At 34.4% G+C, this 21,152-nt stretch overlaps 6 protein-coding genes and 1 long non-coding RNA gene across 9 annotated transcripts; 5 read left to right on the top strand and 2 right to left on the bottom strand.

Annotated features, from left to right (window-relative positions):
• LOC104712644 (MLP-like protein 28) lies at nt 2,188–6,212 on the top strand. Of its 2 annotated transcripts, none has more exons than XM_010429580.2 (2): nt 2,188–2,450; nt 5,900–6,212. In XM_010429580.2, the coding sequence occupies exons 1-2, from the start codon at nt 2,237–2,239 to the stop codon at nt 6,175–6,177; spliced, it is 492 nt and encodes a 163-aa protein (XP_010427882.1). In that variant the 5' UTR covers nt 2,188–2,236; the 3' UTR covers nt 6,178–6,212. The 2 variants fall into 2 exon arrangements, with proteins under 2 accessions (XP_010427882.1, XP_019084952.1); XM_019229407.1 differs by having other exon boundaries at nt 2,189–2,402; nt 5,900–6,211.
• On the top strand, nt 4,433–4,998 carry LOC109126196. The gene is made up of 3 exons (XR_002033262.1): nt 4,433–4,522; nt 4,598–4,704; nt 4,795–4,998. It is a non-coding gene; the product is annotated as an uncharacterized LOC109126196 (long non-coding RNA).
• Nucleotides 7,394–8,336, top strand: LOC104712643 (MLP-like protein 31). Its single transcript, XM_010429579.2, has 2 exons — nt 7,394–7,705; nt 7,818–8,336. Exons 1-2 carry the CDS (start codon nt 7,468–7,470, stop codon nt 8,093–8,095), a joined length of 516 nt encoding a protein of 171 aa, XP_010427881.1. The 5' UTR covers nt 7,394–7,467; the 3' UTR covers nt 8,096–8,336.
• Nucleotides 10,068–11,635, top strand: LOC104712642 (MLP-like protein 34). Of its 2 annotated transcripts, none has more exons than XM_010429576.2 (3): nt 10,068–10,349; nt 10,493–10,978; nt 11,086–11,635. In XM_010429576.2, exons 1-3 carry the CDS (start codon nt 10,151–10,153, stop codon nt 11,361–11,363), a joined length of 963 nt encoding a protein of 320 aa, XP_010427878.1. In that variant the 5' UTR covers nt 10,068–10,150; the 3' UTR covers nt 11,364–11,635. The 2 variants fall into 2 exon arrangements, with proteins under 2 accessions (XP_010427878.1, XP_010427880.1); XM_010429578.1 differs by having other exon boundaries at nt 10,251–10,359.
• LOC104712641 (MLP-like protein 34) lies at nt 12,566–14,121 on the top strand. Its single transcript, XM_010429575.2, has 3 exons — nt 12,566–12,925; nt 13,048–13,533; nt 13,671–14,121. The coding sequence occupies exons 1-3, from the start codon at nt 12,679–12,681 to the stop codon at nt 13,946–13,948; spliced, it is 1,011 nt and encodes a 336-aa protein (XP_010427877.1). The 5' UTR covers nt 12,566–12,678; the 3' UTR covers nt 13,949–14,121.
• LOC104712639 (phosphomannomutase/phosphoglucomutase) lies at nt 16,797–19,570 on the bottom strand. Its single transcript, XM_010429573.1, has 8 exons — nt 18,941–19,570; nt 18,594–18,857; nt 18,204–18,513; nt 17,908–18,114; nt 17,602–17,801; nt 17,407–17,519; nt 17,185–17,328; nt 16,797–17,061 (listed from the first exon to the last, which is right to left on the bottom strand). Exons 1-8 carry the CDS (start codon nt 19,472–19,474, stop codon nt 16,986–16,988), a joined length of 1,848 nt encoding a protein of 615 aa, XP_010427875.1. The 5' UTR covers nt 19,475–19,570; the 3' UTR covers nt 16,797–16,985.
• On the bottom strand, nt 19,566–21,135 carry LOC104712640 (phosphomannomutase/phosphoglucomutase-like). The gene is made up of 4 exons (XM_010429574.1): nt 20,520–21,135; nt 20,173–20,436; nt 19,783–20,092; nt 19,566–19,693 (listed from the first exon to the last, which is right to left on the bottom strand). The coding sequence occupies exons 1-4, from the start codon at nt 21,051–21,053 to the stop codon at nt 19,566–19,568; spliced, it is 1,236 nt and encodes a 411-aa protein (XP_010427876.1). The 5' UTR covers nt 21,054–21,135.

Raw genomic sequence — 21,152 nt, 5'->3', positions numbered from 1 at the left:
AATATTTTATTAATTGCAAAGATCAATACACAAAAGTTGTGAGAACCTTGACATAAAAATTGTGAGAGCCTTGACGGTGAATTTACAGAGTTTATGTAAAAATTTCTAAATATGAGATTATCTTTGGCGAGATAATCCGCAACATAGTTACAAGAACGATTTACATAATGAAACGAACTTGAGAAAAAATGGATGTCATGCACCAAATTCTCTATCTCACTCCTTTTATACTCTCAATTAATAATTTTGATTAGCACTTCGCAATCACCTTCAAAAATTATTAAGGTATATCCCATGTACCCAAATTTGTTGTATGGCGGCTAAAAATGCTTTAATTTCCGCTATCAAAAGAGAAAAAACGCCATATAACTGTAAAGATCCCCAAACTTGAGCAGCATCCTCATGGTTTCTCATTATCCAAACACCTCTAACTTGTAATAATTGTTGATTAAAACCTGCATTAAAATTACATTTTACGTTACACACGAATTGTCCGCTGATGTCCAACGTGGATGTTGTATCAATGATGAACCGTGCGTAGATAGCCTCTCCGGGAGTAACGATGTACTTAGCTAGCCATTCATTCACTTTTGCCATTGATTTCAGAACTGTATTATAAAACTGTGAAGCATCTGATATGATATATAATTGCATAATAATCCTTATCTTTTTTTTTTCTTTCTAAAAAGGGTATTAATTTTTGTCTTTCTGCCTTAATTTATCGAAGAACCCTTCTGTATCACATGGTATAAATGGAGATATAATGGAGAAATAAAGAAAGATGTAAGGAATCAAAGTCATTACAAAATAATGGATCAACTAAAGATTTTGTCAACTTAATAATGCGGATAGAAGACTATTAATATCATCGTACCAACCCAATAATGTGATTATTATATTGTAACATATAATAATCAAAGTAGACTCTGGAAGAAAAAACAAAAATCAAAGTAGGATGAAGACTAAATTTAAAAAAAAAAAAATAATAATATATTGTAATTATGTAAAAGAAGGTAAAAATAAAAATGGCTAAATAATTATAAAGTTCTTAACTTACTTAAAATAATTATAAAATTAGATTTTATTTGTTTGTTTATTCATTATTTATTTATAATATATATATTTAGATAAAATCGCATGTTTATTTAATATTTTGTGTCAATATATATATATTTTTTAAGGGCATTAGATGAAATATAATGATTAAAATTTTGCAAGCTGAGAAATGGACAAGACCGGAAGCGAATTGGATCGGGTGTAATTATGATGCTTCATTTATCAATGGAGATATAGAACATCAAGCAGGTTAGTTAGACAGAGATGACAAAGGTTTTTTACATGGGCGCCAACCAAGCCAATGATTTAGAGTACAAACTGCTCTTGAAAGTGAATATCAAAGACTAATTCAAGCAATGCAACATAGTTGGAGCAAAGATATCGAAGAATAATTTTTGAGGGTGACTGTCAAGAGTTACACAAAAGTCATCACAGGAGAAGTCTTAAATATTGGGGAGTATAATTGGATGAAGAGCAGTTCCGCTGGATAGGAAGACAACAAAACAAACCTACAGATAAGCTTGCTGAAGCTCCCAATGCCACACAACAATTCTAATTCATATTTCACTTTTATGTTCCAAGCTTAATCACAGAGTTTCTACATACAGACTTTTGTAATTCAAATATCAGTTAAGTAATATAATAGATGCTAAAAACGACGATTAAAAATTTTAATAATAATAAAAAAATATAAATAATAAATGCATTCTGTATATGTCAGATACATTCTAATGTCTTTATTTTTTTGTCTTTTTTGTTCCAATCGTTTCATAAAATTGCATTTAACGTTGAAAAATGAAATGGTAACGTTAATCATTAATGTTTAAGAATATAACGTCGTCAGCAACTACCTGCTGTAAATAACAAAACATATAATATATTAGCAGAGACTTAGCAGCAACTGCGAAACCGAAAGCAGCGTGTGAAAGGTATGATTGATGAGTTGATAATTTTATGAACAATTCAAACAATTATACCGCTGACTCATAATGATGGGATCGGGATCACATGAAACACAAGTAATCAAGAAATTATTCTAATGAATAAAATTCTCCATTTCTTCATCAGTTTCTCTACCATTCCACTACAAATAGAGGCTGAGGAACTCAATAGACGACTCACTCCTCTCTCAAAACTCTTTTTTCCCCCAAAAGATAAGCAGATCGATCGAAGGTAAAGAATGGCTGAGGTGACTAAACCCGAAGCTTCTAGTTTGGTTGGGACGCTTGAGACAAAAGTGGAGATCAAAGCTTCGGCTGGACAGTTCCATCACATGTTCGCAGGAAGACCACACCATGTCTCCAAAGCATCTCCAGGCAACATTCAAGGCTGTGATCTGCATGAAGGTGACTGGGGAAAAGTCGGCTCTATTGTCTACTGGAACTACGTACATGGCAAGTTAACCTTATACACACTTTTATATCAGTGGATTCTAAAGTGGAACCAATTGGGTTGTCTTATTAGACTCTCGCTAAACTGTTATCACTTCCTTTCTATTTTAATACCTCTGGGATTTAAAACGGAAAAAAAAAAAAAANAAAAAAACTAATCTTCATAGACAAGTCAAGTGCAACCTATATTACATAATACCCGGAAAAAAAAAGCGTTTAGAGGAATCTATCCCTTAATATTTTCTTTTATATATGCCCACTATATAATATATGCTTAGCTTTATGATATCGCTACAAGAAAATAGTGCTATTGCCACGATATTTTTGCAATGATCGAATTCGTTAAGATTTTGTAACATTTTTTTGCTACATTTTTGTAATGATGAATGCACGTAACAATTTTATTACAAATTTATTGCAACTTAGTGACAAAATTGTCCATTGCATTTTTTCGTTACAAATTAGTAACATTATTACGACATACAAAAATATCTTGCAAATTTTGCAAGAAATATTCAACGGTTATGAGTTGTTGCTATTTTGCAAGAAAATTTGAGTAAAAATATGTGGTAAAATATGTGACACATTTGTTACTGTATTTACAACAATTTATACCTTTTTGCAACATATTTTTTTTTAAAATAAATTTACCTTAATATATATTATATTTTTAATTTAATTACTAGTTGAAATCTATAATATTTTGTAAATTTATTAACGTCTGATATATGTTTTTTGATTGAGTTGGATTATATATAATTTGTATATTACTTACTCATTTATAATATAAATTTATGGTAACTTAAGCTTGTAATCCGAATGGAGACTTCAAGGATATTTATATATATATATATATATATATGTGGCTTTAAGCATGATCATCATTATCTAAGTAAATAACAATATATTAAAACAGATATAACAAAAGAGTTTGATCATTATCTGTTAAGTATAGGACTAGGAACGTGGCTTCCTTCTCTCATATTTTCACAAAGATAAGTTTTTCTTATCAAACTCTATTAAAGATGTAGTGGAGGTACGTACAACTATTATCTTTTCTTTATTTTGAGATCATGGGTAAATAAATCATCAACATATCCAATACCAAAGCTCTCCCAATTTCCTTGTTGATATCAAACTCTTCTTCATCTTGTTCATCATGTGATTTGTTTAAATCCAACTTGTGGGCAACATATGATTTTATCATGTAAACATCCCTTGAGTATTCACCTTCTTCTTTATTTTTTAATGTGTTCTTCATGTTTTCTTCTTGCTTCATTTTGATTTAGAAAAATAGATGAGAAAAAACCAAAGAAATCGTTGGAGTATTTTATAGAGTAGTATGTTTTGATAGAATACTAAAATCTAGGGAAATATCAAAACAAGGATCTCCATATCATAGTAATATTTGTCCTCCATTGTTCCCCGCCACCGTTTGCCGCTTCCATTTTTTTTCATTTTTCAACACATCTAAAAAATCTGGATGATTACCTAACTCCCATATTTTACGTTCAATGAAACAAGTATTTTCAGCCTCTTCCCGCTTGTCACCTCTTATATTTTCAATAATACTTGAAAGATTTGGATAAATCCAGTATTATTCAGTATCAAAGATTTTATTTTATTCTCTGCTTATATAAAATTAACGACGTAGTTTACCAAAACACAACACATTAGCAATCATTGTTTCTTCTCCAAAGTAAACACACTTCTCCATTGATCTATTATTAGCTTTTGTGTGAAGTAGTATAATATCTGATTAACTATTATATTCTCCATTGATAGATGTTTTGTTGCATGTGTGGAAGAAACTAGTTTGATTATGTTTTTATTTTCCCCCACGATTTTTTTTTTTTATTTCAGTGATAGTTCTATGTTTTGTTTTTACGTAATTAGCTTTTGGTTTGTTTAACTTTGTATTTTTGTTCTGCAAGTGTAAGTTTTCTTTTAGTATTAATTAATTTATTATTTCTAATATATATTTAGATGAATCCTATGGAAAATGAAGCTCAAGTTCAAGGAGGTGCTCTTGTTTTAGGTGTTCTTAATCCATCCAGAGTGAATGGAGCCTTGTGGTAAGAAAAAATAACAATTTCTTTGAATTTTTTTGGTTACTATCATTTCTGTAACTAATTTTGTTTCATTTGTAGGTTTAAGCGTGATAAGAAAAATAATTTGATCTGATTTTCCTGGTCCATATCGAAACTACTCAACAATACCAATAGCTGTTAAGGAGCGATGGTTTAACACATTTAGGGTAATTTTTTTAATTTTTTTTAATTTTCCTTTCTAGAAATCGTTATAAAACTCTACTTTCATATAATATATATTTTTATATTTTTTTCAGAGAAAATTCAATTGGAATCCCATCATTGAACATGAGGTGCTTACAATGTTTCACAAATGTGCTGCAACTAAGCTAATTGATATGATTAGCCGAGTTAAAGAAAGGGGTCAACAGCCATATTGGATCCTTGATGATCAATACAAAGTTCAGGGGTTAATACCTAGGGGAAACAGCCAGTTTGTTCTATTATTTTTAATACCTAGGGGAAACAGCAAGTTTGTTCTATTATTTTTAATTTTTGCATTTTGAATTATTTTAATATTTTATTATTTAATAAAATTCTTTATTTCTTTCATTGTTTTTTCCGATCATAATATACATTTAATAAAAGAAAGTTTTAAATAAAAAATTATAATTTAACAAATCATGTGCTTTATAATTTAACAAATCATGTGCCCAACAAAAATATAGAAAAATATTGTGATTCATATTAATGTTGCAAACATTTATGACTATGTATCATTGTAATAATGCAACAAAAAAAAAATTGCAGTGGCAATATTTTTGCAACATTTTTAGTTGTGAGCATCGTCAAAAAATATATGCGACGAGCGTATATTTAAAAATAAAATTACTACAAATTTACAATATTTTTTATTTATATTTTACGTAGCATTTATTTACGACAATATATAATTACATTAGACCGTCGTGATTATACCACTAATTTGCTGCATAAATATTGTTGCATTAATACAACAGATATAGCAATATATTACTTCGTTGCAAATTTGTTATAATATTTGCTATATTTTTTATGTGGCAATAATTTGTAACAAATGGAAGTTGCAAACATACATTACAATTATACGACAAATTTACTACAAAAATAATGTTGCATTAATACGATAACATAGCAATGAGTCTATTTATTGCAAATTTTGCAATATATGTGCAACAAATACCAATTTGCAACGTTCATATAACCACAATAGAAAATGTTTCTCATAATTATGTTGCATTTTCAAATTTGCAACAAAATATGGAGTTATTACAACAAATTTTAGTGTAGCTATGTGCTTATAATAAGTTGTGTTGTACTAACATTCAAATAATATACTCAAAGTCGTCCTTCTAAATAATTTATATTAAATAATCGGTGTAGATGGGGAGGCCAAGGTGGCGAAAGAGAGAATCGAGGCGGTGGAGCCGGAGAAAAATCTGATCACGTTCAGGGTTATAGAAGGTGATTTGATGAAAGAGTACAAAAGCTTCTTGCTTACGATCCAAGTGACCCCGAAGCAGGGAGGGCCAGGGAGTATTGTGCACTGGCACCTTGAGTTCGAGAAAATAAGCGAGGAGGTTGCTCATCCCGAAACTCTCCTCCAGTTCTGTGTTGAAGTCTCCAAAGAGATCGACGAACATCTCTTGTCCGAAGAATAGAGGAGAGAATACTCCTGGTGTGACTATAGTCCTGTTCGTACATGTATCGTGGGATTGAACTTGAAGCATGCACAGTTTAATTTCTCTCTTTGAAACTGCAATAAATAAATGATCTCTGTGTTCGACGTATGTGATGGTCTAAATGTATTTATGTATCTGTATGTGTTTTGTTTGTTTTCGTATAATGTTTTTCAAAAATATATATATGCATGTGATATGTCATATGAACGTTTGGATAATATTTTTCATAGTTTTTTTCTTTTCAAAAAGGCCCAGTTTATAAGCTAATAAATACATTACAAAAGGTGGTAACGAACCACAATAGAGTAACAAGCTCATTAATCTAAGCAAACCAGTTGGAATAAGTTACATCCAAACTAGAGCATAAATAGGCTTCATATCATGAATTTTTTTTTTTTTTATTGAACGATGGTCAAGGAGTATTAACTGTTCCAGAGAACCACATCTATAAAAAGAGTGCGAGGCGATTCGATTCTTTCTTTTTGGTTTATATTAGGTTTAATCTGGTTTAGTGTTTTTGTTAGCCGGTGAAGCAAACAGTTAACCGTATAAATCCAAATCCATGGAGAAACTATGATTTTGGGGAATTTTAGCAATAAATTTTTAATTCGGAAAATTTTAACAATAGAACATACTATTCAGGTAGATATACGAGGAGGTTTATAGTTATTGGTGTTTCTGGTACGATGCAATACTTAAGGAAATAGATCGTCGATCCGTATGTTGCTTATCAATATATTGATCTGCCGAATGAGAGAATGAACCAAATTTTTGTGAATACAGCAGTGATCTCTCTCCACCCATACCACGTGCAATTTTTACTGTTTCCAGTTTATGACTTTAGATGCAAATAACGCATTGAATAAAGAAACTATATATTCATTATCCAATAACATAGTCACTGAATTTTGTTTTATTTGCATAAGAACTTACGTGCCTTCTTTAACGAACGACATGTTCTCTCTTTGAAAATACTTATTTATGGATTTTTTAGCGGAAATACATATATATGCCAAGGCTGCAGTAACAAATTTGAGTGATCTCTAGATCATTTAATTTATATGAACAAAACCTAATTCAGTCTTATCCTTTACAAAAATTCAGTAGGTGAGACAAAATAGCAATAAATAAATATTTGTTTTCTTCTTCAACCGTTACGCCCTCACTCCTCTACATAAAGAGGTCAAACTTAAAGAACTCAAACGGGACTCATCATCTCTCAAAATCCTTTAAATTTTCAAGATAAACAAATAAACGAGAGAGGAAAAAATGGCTACTAAAATGGTCGGGGCTGCTATGAATCCAGTGAAGACAGAAGCGTCTAGTTTGGTTGGGAAGCTTGAGATAGATGTTGACATCAGAGCTTCGGCTGGGCAGTTCCATCACATGTTTGCCGGGAGACCACACCATGTCTCCAAAGCATCTCCAGGCAAAATTCAGCGTTGTGAGCTGCACGAAGGCGACTGGGGCAAAGTCGGCTCTATTGTCTTCTGGAATTATGTTCATGGCAAGTCAATGCTATATTCATATTTGTTTTACATAGATTTCAGTCATACCAGACATATATATATATATATATATATATATATATATATATATTTATACTATATTTTATGCAGATGGGGAGGCAAAAGTGGCGAAAGAGAGGATCGAGGCAGTGGAGCCGGAGAAAAACCTGATCACTTTTAGGGTGATAGATGGAGATTTATTAAAGGAGTATAAGAGCTTTGTGATCACTATCCAAGTGACCCCTAAGCAAGGTGGACGTGGTAGTGTGGTGCACTGGCATGTCGAGTATGAGAAAATTGACGACAAAGTGGCTCACCCTGAGACCTTCCTTGAATTTTGTGTCCATGTCTCCAAAGAGATCGATGAACATCTCCTGAACGAGGAATAGATATAGTACTCTTTAAGATTCTGATGTCCATCCTAGCTATGTGCATACATATAAATATGTCTGCTATGAAGCATGCATGTTTTAGTCTATGATGCAATAAATAAGGAGCCTTGATAATATGTGTGATATATGAAAGTAGTATATATACTATAAAATGTGTGTATGTATGTTTAATATTATTTTCAAAATAAAAGCTTGTGATCAGTGATATATGTTTGTGGATAAAATCATGATTCGTCCCTCCGGTATCATGAAAGTTACAATCATGCATTCATTGCTTCCTCGTTTAATATAAGTCTCTTGTAATGGCGAGTTCTATGAGCTTCATGTTAATGTATCAAAAACGTGTTATTACCATTAATAAAGCATGCATATATAATATTGGAAAAAGTGTTACAAGTCCATATATATAGCCAAATTAGACGTAAAAGGCCAAAAGAACGTAACTAAAACCAAACAGATTAAAGACAGAAAAAAAAATCAGAGTATAAGATTAAACTTATAGAAAGAAAGCAGTTTCTTTTTTAATTGAATGATCTATTTATCTTATTTGAAAAAACAATGAGTGAACGTATTTGAGTTTTAATGCATGTTTAACGAAACAACAGTTGAAGACCAACACATGTAATCTAATGGTTTATGTTAGAGTTGTTTTTAGAGGACAATACTTTTTCCAATTAGCGAAAATACAAAGAAATACTCCCTCCGTTTTATAATATAGGATGTTTAGAGAAGTATTTTTGTTTCATAATATAGGATGTTTTCAACTTTCTATGCAACTTTTAAACTAAATTTATATTTTATATTATGCAGACTTATTTATGATTGGTTAAACTTTTTAAAAATAATTATTTCTTAATATACGTGTTTCTACTAAAACATCTTATATTTTGAAATGGAGGGAATATTAATTATTAGACATCCCACATTGGCCGTATGACAAGATATGTCGAAAAATAATGACATAAATATGCCACATCCCCCTCAAGAAACAGTTAGTTGAAAAGGATCGTACCTATTTTCTCTGAAGAAAAACGTGTTGATAATGCGTTATTCAACTCTTCAATCGAGCATCCATTGATTTTTTACGACAAATTGAGATTTCACAGTTTTCAAAAGTTATATGTGTTGGGAAAAGTGTTGTCAACGGACATATCACACAAACTTCCAACACCTAGACTACCGAAAAAGTGATCATGAAGGCCTAATTTTCTCAATGTCGTTTTTGTTACATATTTTTATTCCAATTACTACTATTTCCGAATTATTTAACAAACAGTTGACATGTCACTTTTTTTCTTTTTAATAATTGTTTTCAGGCGATCACTATTATTTTCCGTCTAAATGTCAGAAAGTTAATAATAGTGTAATATTTTCCCAATTATTATACCTTTTTTCTTTTTCTTTTCACATTGCAAAATCGAGATCCCCAACATTCATTTGTTATGTTCGAGACCTGGTCCGAAACAAGCTGGCTTCTCTCACTGTATGTCCCTGTAGATTTCATTGACAACTACAAACACTCAGACCTGGTTAGTATTGTAACAATCAACTGCATGAGTATTTACTTTGAGGTTCCACGCACGGACTAACAAAATTCAATTCCTACAACTGCATGAGTAAATTACTTTCAGGTTCCACGGACTAACAATATTCAATTCCTACCAAACCTTTCGGTTAATCGAAACGTGCTTAAAAGTGTAATTTGTCCTACGAGTGGTTCTCTGTAATATTTTGTAGCCAACTTATATTTAAAAAGTAACAAAAAAAAACCACGCTGGCAAAACTGAAACACTAAATTTTTTGGTTATTTGTAAAAAACAAATAGATAAAACACTTATAAGAAGATAAATGTTTTAGGTGAAAATCTTAGTGAATATCTTTATGGGTCATAACGATGGGATTGTACTCAAAATCAAACCAGTGTTTTCTTCTTCTAGATATGCTCACTCATTCCTCTATATAAAGGACTATCGAAACCCCAAGGAACTCACAGTCTATACAAAAAAACCAAAACCTCAACCTCCTCAATAACATCATACCAGCCTTTGAAGAATGGCGGAGGCATCTAGTTTGGTGGGAAAGCTTGAAACAGACGTGGAGATCAAAGCGTCGGCGGAGAAGTTCCATCACATGTGGGCAGGGAAACCACATCATGTTTCCAAAGCAACTCCAGGCAACATTCAAGACTGTGTGCTGCACGAAGGCGACTGGGGCAAAGTTGGCTCTATCATCATCTGGAACTACGTTCACGGTAATTCAATGTTATATTCCTCCTTTTCACATATAGCCAGTAGATGTCAAACTAATTAATACTCAGAAAAAAGTTAAACTTATAAGTATTATATGTGGGAATTTAAAAGGTAAACGCCTACAAATATTAAATGATTGGTGCAGATGGAAAGGAACAGGTGGCAAAGGAGAGGATCGAAGCCGTAGAACCAGAAAATAACTTGATCACGTTTAGGGTTTTAGATGGGGATTTGATGAAAGAGTACACGAGCTTTGTGACAACGATCCAAGTTACCCCTAAGCATGGAGGGCCTGGAAGTATTGTGCACTGGCACCTTGAGTATGAAAAAATTAGTGACGAGGTAGCTCATCCGGAAACTCTACTCCAGTTCTGTATCGAAATCTCCAAAGAGATAGACGAACATCTTTTGGCCGAGGAAGAAGAGGTGAAGCAAACAGAGACGTCCAGTTTGGTGGGGAAGCTAGAAACAGACGTGGAGATCAAAGCTTCGGCTGAGGAGTTCCATCACATGTGGTCTGGGAGACCACACCATGTTTCCAAAGCAACTCCAGGCAACATTCAAGACTGTGTGCTGCACGAAGGCGACTGGGGCAAAGTTGGCTCTATCATCATCTGGAACTACGTTCATGGTAATTCAATGTTTTTTTTTTTTGGTTATATTCATTTTTTCATATATAACCAGGATATTTCAAACTAAAGTTCAGACAAAAGTAATGCCTATAAATACGCGATGCAGATGGGGAGGCAAAGGTGGCTAAGGAGAGGATCGAGGCGGTGGAGCCGGATAAGAACCTGATCACGTTCAGGGTTATAGATGGTGATCTGATGACAGAGTACAAAAGCTTCGTGTGCACAATCCAGGTGACCCCTAAGGATGGAGGGTCAGGGAGTAATGTGCACTGGCACCTTGAGTATGAGAAAATTAGCGAGGAGGTTGCTCATCCCGAAACACTCCTCCAATTCTGTGTGGAGGTCTCCAAAGAGATAGATGAACATCTCTTGGCCGAGGAATAGAGAAGATCTCCTCGTGCATCTATATGTGTGTCAGTGTGTACTTTATGTTCAGTAGTATTTGAGTTCAAATATAATGCAATTAATAAGGACTATGAGCCATGCATGTCCGAGTTTGTGAGATTTATAGTGTGCTGTGTGCATGAATATATGTGTATTAAGATACGTTGGAAATTGTAAGTTTGAGCAGCGACGTGTAGTGCTATTATGTAGCTACTACAATATGTAATTTTGTTATGTTTGCTAAAGCTAATAGTGTTGTTATGTTTGCTAAAGCTAATAATGAAAAAAAGAAGAAAAAAAAAAGAATACTGATATATTGATATTTGTATATATACTGGGACATGTCGGGGGATCTTTCATCCCAATTATATCCATTGACATTATTGTGCACATATATATACGTACGTTACCATTTCATAGTCATATCTACGTATAACTTTACGTTACTGTTGATCATATATATCATATAACGAAATGGTTGGATCCTTTTTGAGTTAATAGTTAACGATATAGTTCCAAAGAAATGTTTTGGACAAAAGCTTTAAACACGTAAAACACAAGTGGGTGAACAACTTAATCATTTAAGATATAGCAATATAATGGAAAAGCCATTCTAATAAAATTATTGAATATATTTTTTTAAGCCAAAATTCGTTAAAGCCATGATTAGACTTAATAATAAACAAGCAAATAAGAAAGAAAAAAACATCCGGGCCATATTTTAGAAAAATTATAATGGAGAAAATAACCATAATGTATTAATGTTGGGCTGTTGTCAAACACCATACCCAACAGGAAAGAGCCATACTCTGTCTTGCATTTGACAATGAAAACTTTAGATCTGGTTTCGAGGGTACCAAATTACTTGTTCAAAGGAGACTATTAAGGTTCAAAGGACTATAATAAAAGTCAATTTTCTACCACAATCCTCAAACTTGACACTCAAAACGAACTTAATAGTGTAGTTTTTGTCCTAATTAAAGCTTCACTTAATTGTACAAAATAAAAAGGACTTGAAAAATAAAATCTAGATATACAATCATAAAATTACAAGAGTAGGTTACAGGTGGCAAATATTTAATGGTAATAATTTAGTTATTTATACCTTAGAGTTATCGTTTTGGTCAGGTGGGTCATGATAATGCATGGGATTGTGATCACAATAATTGTGTCTTCTTCTCCTAGAGATGCTCACTCATTTCTCTACATATAGGGCTATAGGGGGAACTCTCAATATATCTCACCAAAAACAAAACCACTCCCTCTTAAAAAAACATCTAACTTCTTCAAGAAAATCAAATCAGCCGTGAAAAAAATGGCAGAGACGACAGTAACAGTGGCACCGATGGGAGTTGAGATGAAGAAAACAGAGATGTCTAGTTTGGTGGGGAAGCTTGAGACAGACGTGGAGATCGAAGCTTCAGCTGGACAGTTCCATCACATGTTCGCGGGGAAACCACATCATGTCTCCAAAGCATCTCCCGGAAACATTCAGGGTTGTGACCTTCACGAAGGCGATTGGGGCAAAGTAGGCTCTATCGTCTACTGGAACTACGTTCATGGCAAGTCAATGTTTTATAAACATTATTCATATGTATTTGTACTGTTTTTATCTCAGATCCGTGTGTACGTGCATATGTGGAAACTCAAAACTAAACCTAGAAATATTAAATAAATGGTGCAGATGGGGAGGCAAAGGTAGCAAAGGAGAGGATCGAGGCGGTGGAGCCAGAGAAGAACTTAATCACCTTTAGGGTTATAGAAGGTGAACTGATGAAAGAGTACAAAAGCTTCTTGCTCACGATCCAGGTGACCCCAAAGCAAGGAGGGCCAGGGAGTATTGTGCACTGGCACCTTGAGTATGAGAAAATTAGCAACGAGGTGGCTCATCCCGAGACTCTCCTCCAGTTCTGTGTTGAAGTCTCTAAAGAGATTGACGAACATCTATTGGCCGAGGAAGAAGAGGTGAAGCAAACAGATACGTCTAGTTTGGTGGGGAAGCTTGAGACAGACGTGGAGATCAAAGCTTCGGCTGAGAAGTTCCATCACATGTTCACTGGGAAACCACATCATGTCTCCAAAGCATCTCCAGGCAACATTCAGGGATGTGAGCTTCATGAAGGCGATTGGGGCACAGTGGGATCTATCATCTTCTGGAATTACGTTCATGGTACGTCAGTATTATATACACTTTTTCATAGATTTTTGTAGTCAAAGATTTTAGGAGAGTGCGACCGTTTTGTTTTCAATGACCGAAAAAGAGATGAGTCTAGCTTAATTATATTGATATTAAAACAATTGGTGCAGATGGGGAGGCAAAGGTTGCGAAGGAGAGGATCGAGGCGGTAGAGCCAGAGAAGAACTTGATCACGTTTAGGGTTATAGACGGTGATCTGATGAAAGAATACAAAAGCTTCTTGCTCACAATCCAGGTGACCCCTAAACAGGGAGGGCCAGGGAGTATTGTGCACTGGCACCTTGAGTATGAGAAAATTAGCAACGAGGTGGCTCATCCGGAAACTCTCCTCCAGTTCTGTGTTGAAGTCTCCAAAGAGATCGACGAACATCTCTTGGCCGAGGAATAGAGGAGAGTACTCCTCCATATGTGTGCCTTAAGTTTGTTATATGAATGATAATGCAATAAATAAGGACAACTAATTAAGCTATATATGTCCGAGTTTGTGAGATATGTAAGTGTGAGTGTGTATGAATGTTATATGCAATCTTTTTACGTTTGAATTGTAACTTTAAGAAGCGACGTGTAGTAGCTTGATCATCATGAGGCTTATATATATATATATATATANTATATATATATATATATATATAGCCGATCCCAAAAATATACAAGTATGTTATGTAATTATGTTTGCTAATAATATAAGTGTTCCCTATATTTATGCTATCATCACCCCTTTGTAAAGTATTAGATTTTTTTGTAAATGACATTTAAACCCAAAAAGAAATAATAATAACAATATTAAGATAAAAAATAGTTTGAACGATGAATTCAACCAATATATCTGTATTATTGGGACATGTATGCAGATGGACTTTTAACATTTCAACTTAGTGATGTCGGGGATCTGTCATCCCAATTACTTCCACTGATATTATTATGGTCCACCAAATATATGCACATTGTATACATAATCAATGTATAAGTATTATGAGGATTATGTTACGTACGTTAATGTTGGTAATAGAAGAAAATGGTTAAGATACTGTGTTTGGGAAAATTCCGAAAAAAACCGCCAACTATTTAATATTTGCCAAAAAAAACCATGAATTTTTTTCGTTGCCAGAAAAATACATAAACTATATTTTAGTTGATAAAAAATACACGAACTATTATTTTTTCCAATTTCTCTTCTTCTTCGTTACGACCGTTAACGGCATTATGACGGCATTACTATTTTTAAAAAACATTCCAAAAAAACACAAACTATTTACTTTTGCCAGAAAAATACATGAACTTTTTTTCTTTGCCTGAAAAATGCATAACTTTCTGTTTCTTATTTTTCCATTGACAATATTAGAGATCATAACTCATAATTTTCTCTATTCTCTTGAACTTCATACAAGTTTTCACTACTATTTAGGATAACTAAATTCAAATTCAAGAACAAAAATAGACAATTAGATTATCAATTTCCAAATTTCTCAATTAGTATTGTTTTTGCACAAATAAATGGTGAATCTGGCTAGGTTGTAAGAGTTGATATCCCACGAAATGGCTATAGTCTATGATCTCGATCAAGTTTGCATACACCAACCCATTTGATGATTTAGACTAGCATCATAAACGGTAGGTATTAAATTAAAGAGATGAATATTTTATCAAAGGTATACAAAAGTCTACAAAGGTGGAGATCTCATGAAATTTTAGAGTTTAAATGTTGATGAAGTTTCAAAATTTGTAAAGTCGGTATAAATCCAAAAACAATACTAATTGAGAAATTTAGAAATCGATTAATCTAATTGTGTATTTTTGTTCTTGAATTTAGTTATCCTAAATAGTAATGAAAACTTTTATGAAGTTCAAGAGAGCAGAGAAAATTATGAGTTATGATCTATAACATTGTTAATGGAATAATAAAAAATGTAGAATTATGTATTTTTCAAGCAAAGAAAAAGAAGTTTATGTATTTTTCTGGCAAAAATAAATAGTTTGTGTTTTTTTGGATGTTTTCTAAAAATAGTAACGCCGTCATAATATCGTTAACGGTTGTAACGGAGACGAGGAGAAATTAGAAAAAAATAATAGTTCGTGTATTTTTTATCAATTAAAAAATAGTTTGCGTATTTTTCTAGCAACGGAAAAAAGTTCATGTTTTTTTCTGTCAAATATTAAATAGTTGGTGTTTTTTTTTGAGAATTTTCCCTTTTGGTTAATTGGCAATTTCTGCTTCAAAAAAAAAGAAGTTAATGCGCAACTTTATTCCCAAGAAAAACCAAATGTTTCGTACACAAGCCTTTAAAGTTGAATTAAATATGTAGACACAAGATTGGGTGAGCAATTAACAAAAAAAAAAATTGGGTGAGCAACTGAGCATTTAAGATAGATCATAATGAGTGGATTGCGAGGGATGCTTTGATATTTCAGCGGGAATCACTGTGCAAAAACAATTCCCTTCCATGCAAGTATGCAACCTTCGAATTTGATCACAGAGATTAAGAGCTTGGAAAAAACTACAGAGTGTATTAATGACCCTAGGCTTCTTAAATGTGGTGTTCTTGACTGCATAGGACTCGTTCAAATGATTGAACACTTAAAAGGAGGCTTTAATCGAGATATAGAATTCAGTCCCATGACCTCTAACGAGGTTGCGTATAGGTTGGCAAAGAAAACACTAGAGTCTGACTTGTATCAGTATTCGATCGTTTTAATTATCCTTAGGTGATTGCATAGTATAGTGGACATCAATTATTCAATCTTGCCAAATAGTAATTCAAAAATGATTGAAGAGTTGTTGAGTTAACAGAAAGTAAAAGATAGTGCATAATTATTCGAAGACCAATTCAAAATAATGATTGGATATTTTGTAATAAAAAAAAATGAATTAACCGATGAATATAATAAGGGAATTAGTAACTAGGTTACTGAAAATTCGCTGAAGCTAGGAGATAATTTGGTTGGGAAGGTAAGGTGTTTCAAAGATTCTCAAGTGTACTCTATCCAATCAAATATTCAAAATTTTATAGCTTTTAATTATTTCAAAATCTCTGACAGGTTGTGTAACATTTTGGTCATAACCGCCGTGAAAAAAAAAGATTCATGAACAATTTGCTATAAACGTAGTTCTAGAAGACTATAGAATAGAACCGGAAATTTTCACACAAACTTACCCGAAAAAACACTGAAGTTGATAAGTAGTATCATATCTACGGATTTCATTTATTTTGTTGAAGAAAGTTTTAGGTCAGACATTATAATGGAAAGGACAAAACGTGATAATCGTTCCCAAACATTATCACGACGTTCTGCAACAGCCAACGGTGTCAGTCGTACACCAAAAGATATATAAACTTTATTTACATAGTACGCACTAATTAAAAAGAAACAATGCGTAATGGTTCAGGTTGTGGTTTAGCTACAAATTTTGTATTTAACAAGGGCCTTCAAGATTGACGTCCGATGTAATTGTCGAAGTCACTTATATCCAAGAATCTAGCAATCCCACTAGCTTCAAGAAACCTGATCAACGAAAACCACATATCAACTCACTTTTCATCAAACGTTACTTATTAAAACCATATCTTTCAAATAATTATGAAAAATACTTAATTATTAGAATTTAAAGAAGAAATAAAACGTTACTGGTCTCTGAAGACTCTTGTCATGGAGAGACATCCACCAGAAAGCATTGATTGCATATTAACAGCAATGTTAGGGTTATGAATACTCTGCCTCATATGCACCCAACCATACTCATCCCCACTCTCTTCATCACTAACTCTTGCCCTGAATTTCTCAATTATTAATTGAAATATAAGCATTTACTATCATATTATATAAAAGAATCTCTGAGAACATTAATACCTATACATGTGAGCATCAATTGCAGATGGATGATCATTTGAGTCCACCAAACAACCTTCATTCACCCAACAATCCCCACACGAGTCCAGTTCCCACCCTTTAAGTTTTCCTTCCTAATAACCATTTTATTTGTTCTACAATTATAATTCTTAAGCCTACAACTACAACCATAACCAAACGATAGAGTTATAGTACCTCGATGTATTCTCTGAAAGTCTCAATGGCTTCAATGCCTTTTGCTTTGGCATCTCTTGGCTCTGACAAAATATTTAACCGCAGCTCCACTGCTTCTAATGGCTCTTCAAGATCTTCAATCAGACTACCGATACCTTCATTTGATCCGGCTAGTCTCATTCTCACCATTTCGATAATGATCTTCACCACCATGTATGCACCTACAATGTATCCCAATCTATTAAAGAAACAAACATAACAATAAAGGTCATGATGAACTTTATTATCACTCATTCACCAATTGGAACAAAATAGTAGTAAATTAACCATCGTCCAAGAAGTGATTCTCCTTAACAGCACCATGTCCTGAAGTTTCCATCATGAGATGAGTCTCGATGCCATCTTTGTTCAGCTCTACTCCCTTGTCAATCACGTTTCTATACCCTACTCTGTACAAACAATGCCTCCCCCCTCGCTCAGTTATAAACTTAGTTAGCCCCATACTCGTTCTTGCGTCTGTTACTACTGTACTCCCTATAACCATACTTAAAACACTATATTATAACTCACATTGATTAATCAACCAAAGATAAGGATTAACAAACATCATGAGTTTAACCCACCTGGATGTTCTTTTAGCACAATAGCTGACATAAGAGCAATGAGCTTATCTCCGTTTATAGGGTTTCCTCTGTTATCCACCACTCCACTCCTGTCAACATCCGTGTCAAACACAACCCCGAGATCCGCTGAGTTCTCAAGAACCGCGGCTCGGGTGTGTGACATTGCGATTTTGTTTTCCGGATTAGGAATGTGATTTGGGAACATCCCATCTGGATTTAGATAGAGCGAACCAAATGTATCGGCTCCTAACTTGTCTAGAACGTCCCAAGTGAAGAACCCTCCTGACCCATTACCCGCATTCACAACTATCTAACATACAAAAACCAAAAAAAAACTTTATCATTTGTCCAAACTTTTTGAGACAAGGGAGCATAAAGCTAGACTCTTGCCTGAAACCCTTTGAGTGGAGTGTCGTAGTGTTCAGGGTGATTGATTCTCTCTTTAATGATTTCTCGAAGATGCTTAGAGTAAGCGCTCATGAAATCAACTTGCTTCGGTCGAGTTTTGATCAGTGTAGAGACTTTACTCTGCCTAGTAGCGTACTTCCGCGCAGCTAAGTCACATATCTTCTCCACTTCAGGAGACGTTAAGCCTCCTCTCTTGGTAAAGAACTTGAGTCCATTTCTTGTATACGGCAAATGAGAAGCCGTCATCTTCAAAATCACAATCACACATTTGAATCCATTCATTACCAATTGATTTAGAGTTGAACTCTTTAAGGTTAGAAATGCGTTACCATAATTGAAGCGTCGTATTCGAATGGAGACAGTAACGTGCTCATGAAGCAAGCTGGAGTAGTAGCTAAACCCATGTCAAAAGCTAAACAGCCTGCACGACCTAACCCGGCGAAAATAGCTGTACTTAGCTTCCCACCGGAAACACGTGGATCCCGTCCGAGAGAAACCTTGATGACACCATTTGGATTACCCTCAGTTGCTGCAACCCATTCTCCAAAGCTCTCTGCGATAGCTTCAACGGCTGCAGGCGTTAGGTCAACAGTTCTGCCTTTCTCTCCTTCCAATGCGACTCCTCTCACATCAGAACCGTTTTGCAACCGTCGAATCTGGTCCATATCTTCGTCGACACTGCTCGTTACTTCATTGAACTTAGTGGCATTTGAAGATCTTGTTCTTAAAGGCTTAACCGAAGGAGAAGCTGGTGAGAATGATAAGAAACTTCGTTTGACTATCCCCGGTGAAGAGAAAAACAGAGCTGTTTTTGAGATTATAGTTTTAGAAGACATTAAAGATGATGTTGAAGTCGACGCCATAGCTTTTGTAAGTAAATTTGAAACAGAGTTCTAAGTTTCAGATTTGAAGGCAGAGATGAGAGATCCCAAAGCAAATATAATTTCCAGAGGTTTAGATATTTGCNCCCTTGTCAATCACGTTTCTATACCCTACTCTGTACAAACAATGCCTCCCCCCTCGCTCAGTTATAAACTTAGTTAGCCCCATACTCGTTCTTGCGTCAGTTACTACTGTACTCCCTATAACCATACTTAAAACACTATATTATAACTCACATTGATTAATCAACCAAAGATAAGGATTAACAAACATCATGAGTTTAACCCACCTGGATGTTCTTTTAGCACAATAGCTGACATAAGAGCAATGAGCTTATCTCCGTTTATAGGGTTTCCTCTGTTATCCACCACTCCACTCCTGTCAACATCCGTGTCAAACACAACCCCGAGATCCGCTGAGTTCTCAAGAACCGCGGCTCGGGTGTGTGACATTGCGATTTTGTTTTCCGGATTAGGAATGTGATTTGGGAACATCCCATCTGGATTTAGATAGAGCGAACCAAATGTATCGGCTCCTAACTTGTCTAGAACGTCCCAAGTGAAGAACCCTCCTGACCCATTACCCGCATTCACAACTATCTAACATACAAAAACCAAAAAAAAACTTTATCATTTGTCCAAACTTTTTGAGACAAGGGAGCATAAAGCTAGACTCTTGCCTGAAACCCTTTGAGTGGAGTGTCGTAGTGTTCAGGGTGATTGATTCTCTCTTTAATGATTTCTCGAAGATGCTTAGAGTAAGCGCTCATGAAATCAACTTGCTTCGGTCGAGTTTTGATCAGTGTAGAGACTTTACTCTGCCTAGTAGCGTACTTCCGCGCAGCTAAGTCGCATATCTTCTCCACTTCAGGAGACGTTAAGCCTCCTCTCTTGGTAAAGAACTTGAGTCCATTTCTTGTATACGGCAAATGAGAAGCCGTCATCTTCAAAATCACAATCACACATTTGAATCCATTCATTACCAATTGATTTAGAGTTGAACTCTTTAAGGTTAGAAATGCGTTACCATAATTGAAGCGTCGTATTCGAATGGAGACAGTAACGTGCTCATGAAGCAAGCTGGAGTAGTAGCTAAACCCATGTCAAAAGCTAAACAGCCTGCACGACCTAACCCGGCGAAAATAGCTGTACTTAGCTTCCCACCGGAAACACGTGGATCCCGTCCGAGAGAAACCTTGATGACACCATTTGGATTACCCTCAGTTGCTGCAACCCATTCTCCAAAGCTCTCTGCGATAGCTTCAACGGCTGCAGGCGTTAGGTCAACAGTTCTGCCTTTCTCTCCTTCCAATGCGACTCCTCTCACATCAGAACCGTTTTGCAACCGTCGAATCTGGTCCATATCTTCGTCGACACTGCTCGTTACTTCATTGAACTTAGTGGCATTTGAAGATCTTGTTCTTAAAGGCTTAACCGAAGGAGAAGCTGGTGAGAATGATAAGAAACTTCGTTTGACTATCCCCGGTGAAGAGAAAAACAGAGCTGTTTTTGAGATTATAGTTTTAGAAGACATTAAAGATGATGTTGAAGTCGACGCCATAGCTTTTGTAAGTAAATTTGAAACAGAGTTCTAAGTTTCAGATTTGAAGGCAGAGATGAGAGATCCCAAAGCAAATATAATTTCCAGAGGTTTAGATAT

This window comes from Camelina sativa, chromosome 9 (assembly GCF_000633955.1).
Source record: "Camelina sativa cultivar DH55 chromosome 9, Cs, whole genome shotgun sequence".
Taxonomy (NCBI): Eukaryota; Viridiplantae; Streptophyta; class Magnoliopsida; order Brassicales; family Brassicaceae; genus Camelina; species Camelina sativa.
Note: the sequence above shows the minus strand (reverse complement) of the source record. Positions and strands in the feature narration are given on the sequence as shown.

Coding starts and splice junctions, on each gene's coding strand:
- LOC104712644 (XM_010429580.2), top strand. CDS start 2,237: ATGGCTGAGGTGACTAAACCCGAAGCTTCTAGTTTGGTTGGGACGCTT. Junction 2,451..5,899: donor CTACTGGAACTACGTACATG/GCAAGTTAACCT, acceptor TAATCGGTGTAG/ATGGGGAGGCCAAGGTGGCG.
- LOC104712643 (XM_010429579.2), top strand. CDS start 7,468: ATGGCTACTAAAATGGTCGGGGCTGCTATGAATCCAGTGAAGACAGAA. Junction 7,706..7,817: donor CTTCTGGAATTATGTTCATG/GCAAGTCAATGC, acceptor TATTTTATGCAG/ATGGGGAGGCAAAAGTGGCG.
- LOC104712642 (XM_010429576.2), top strand. CDS start 10,151: ATGGCGGAGGCATCTAGTTTGGTGGGAAAGCTTGAAACAGACGTGGAG. Junction 10,350..10,492: donor CATCTGGAACTACGTTCACG/GTAATTCAATGT, acceptor TGATTGGTGCAG/ATGGAAAGGAACAGGTGGCA. Junction 10,979..11,085: donor CATCTGGAACTACGTTCATG/GTAATTCAATGT, acceptor TACGCGATGCAG/ATGGGGAGGCAAAGGTGGCT.
- LOC104712641 (XM_010429575.2), top strand. CDS start 12,679: ATGGCAGAGACGACAGTAACAGTGGCACCGATGGGAGTTGAGATGAAG. Junction 12,926..13,047: donor CTACTGGAACTACGTTCATG/GCAAGTCAATGT, acceptor TAAATGGTGCAG/ATGGGGAGGCAAAGGTAGCA. Junction 13,534..13,670: donor CTTCTGGAATTACGTTCATG/GTACGTCAGTAT, acceptor CAATTGGTGCAG/ATGGGGAGGCAAAGGTTGCG.
- LOC104712639 (XM_010429573.1), bottom strand. CDS start 19,474: ATGGCGTCGACTTCAACATCATCTTTAATGTCTTCTAAAACTATAATC. Junction 18,514..18,593: donor CTCCACTCAAAGGGTTTCAG/GCAAGAGTCTAG, acceptor TTTGTATGTTAG/ATAGTTGTGAATGCGGGTAA. Junction 17,802..17,907: donor GAATCACTTCTTGGACGATG/GTTAATTTACTA, acceptor GATACATTGTAG/GTGCATACATGGTGGTGAAG.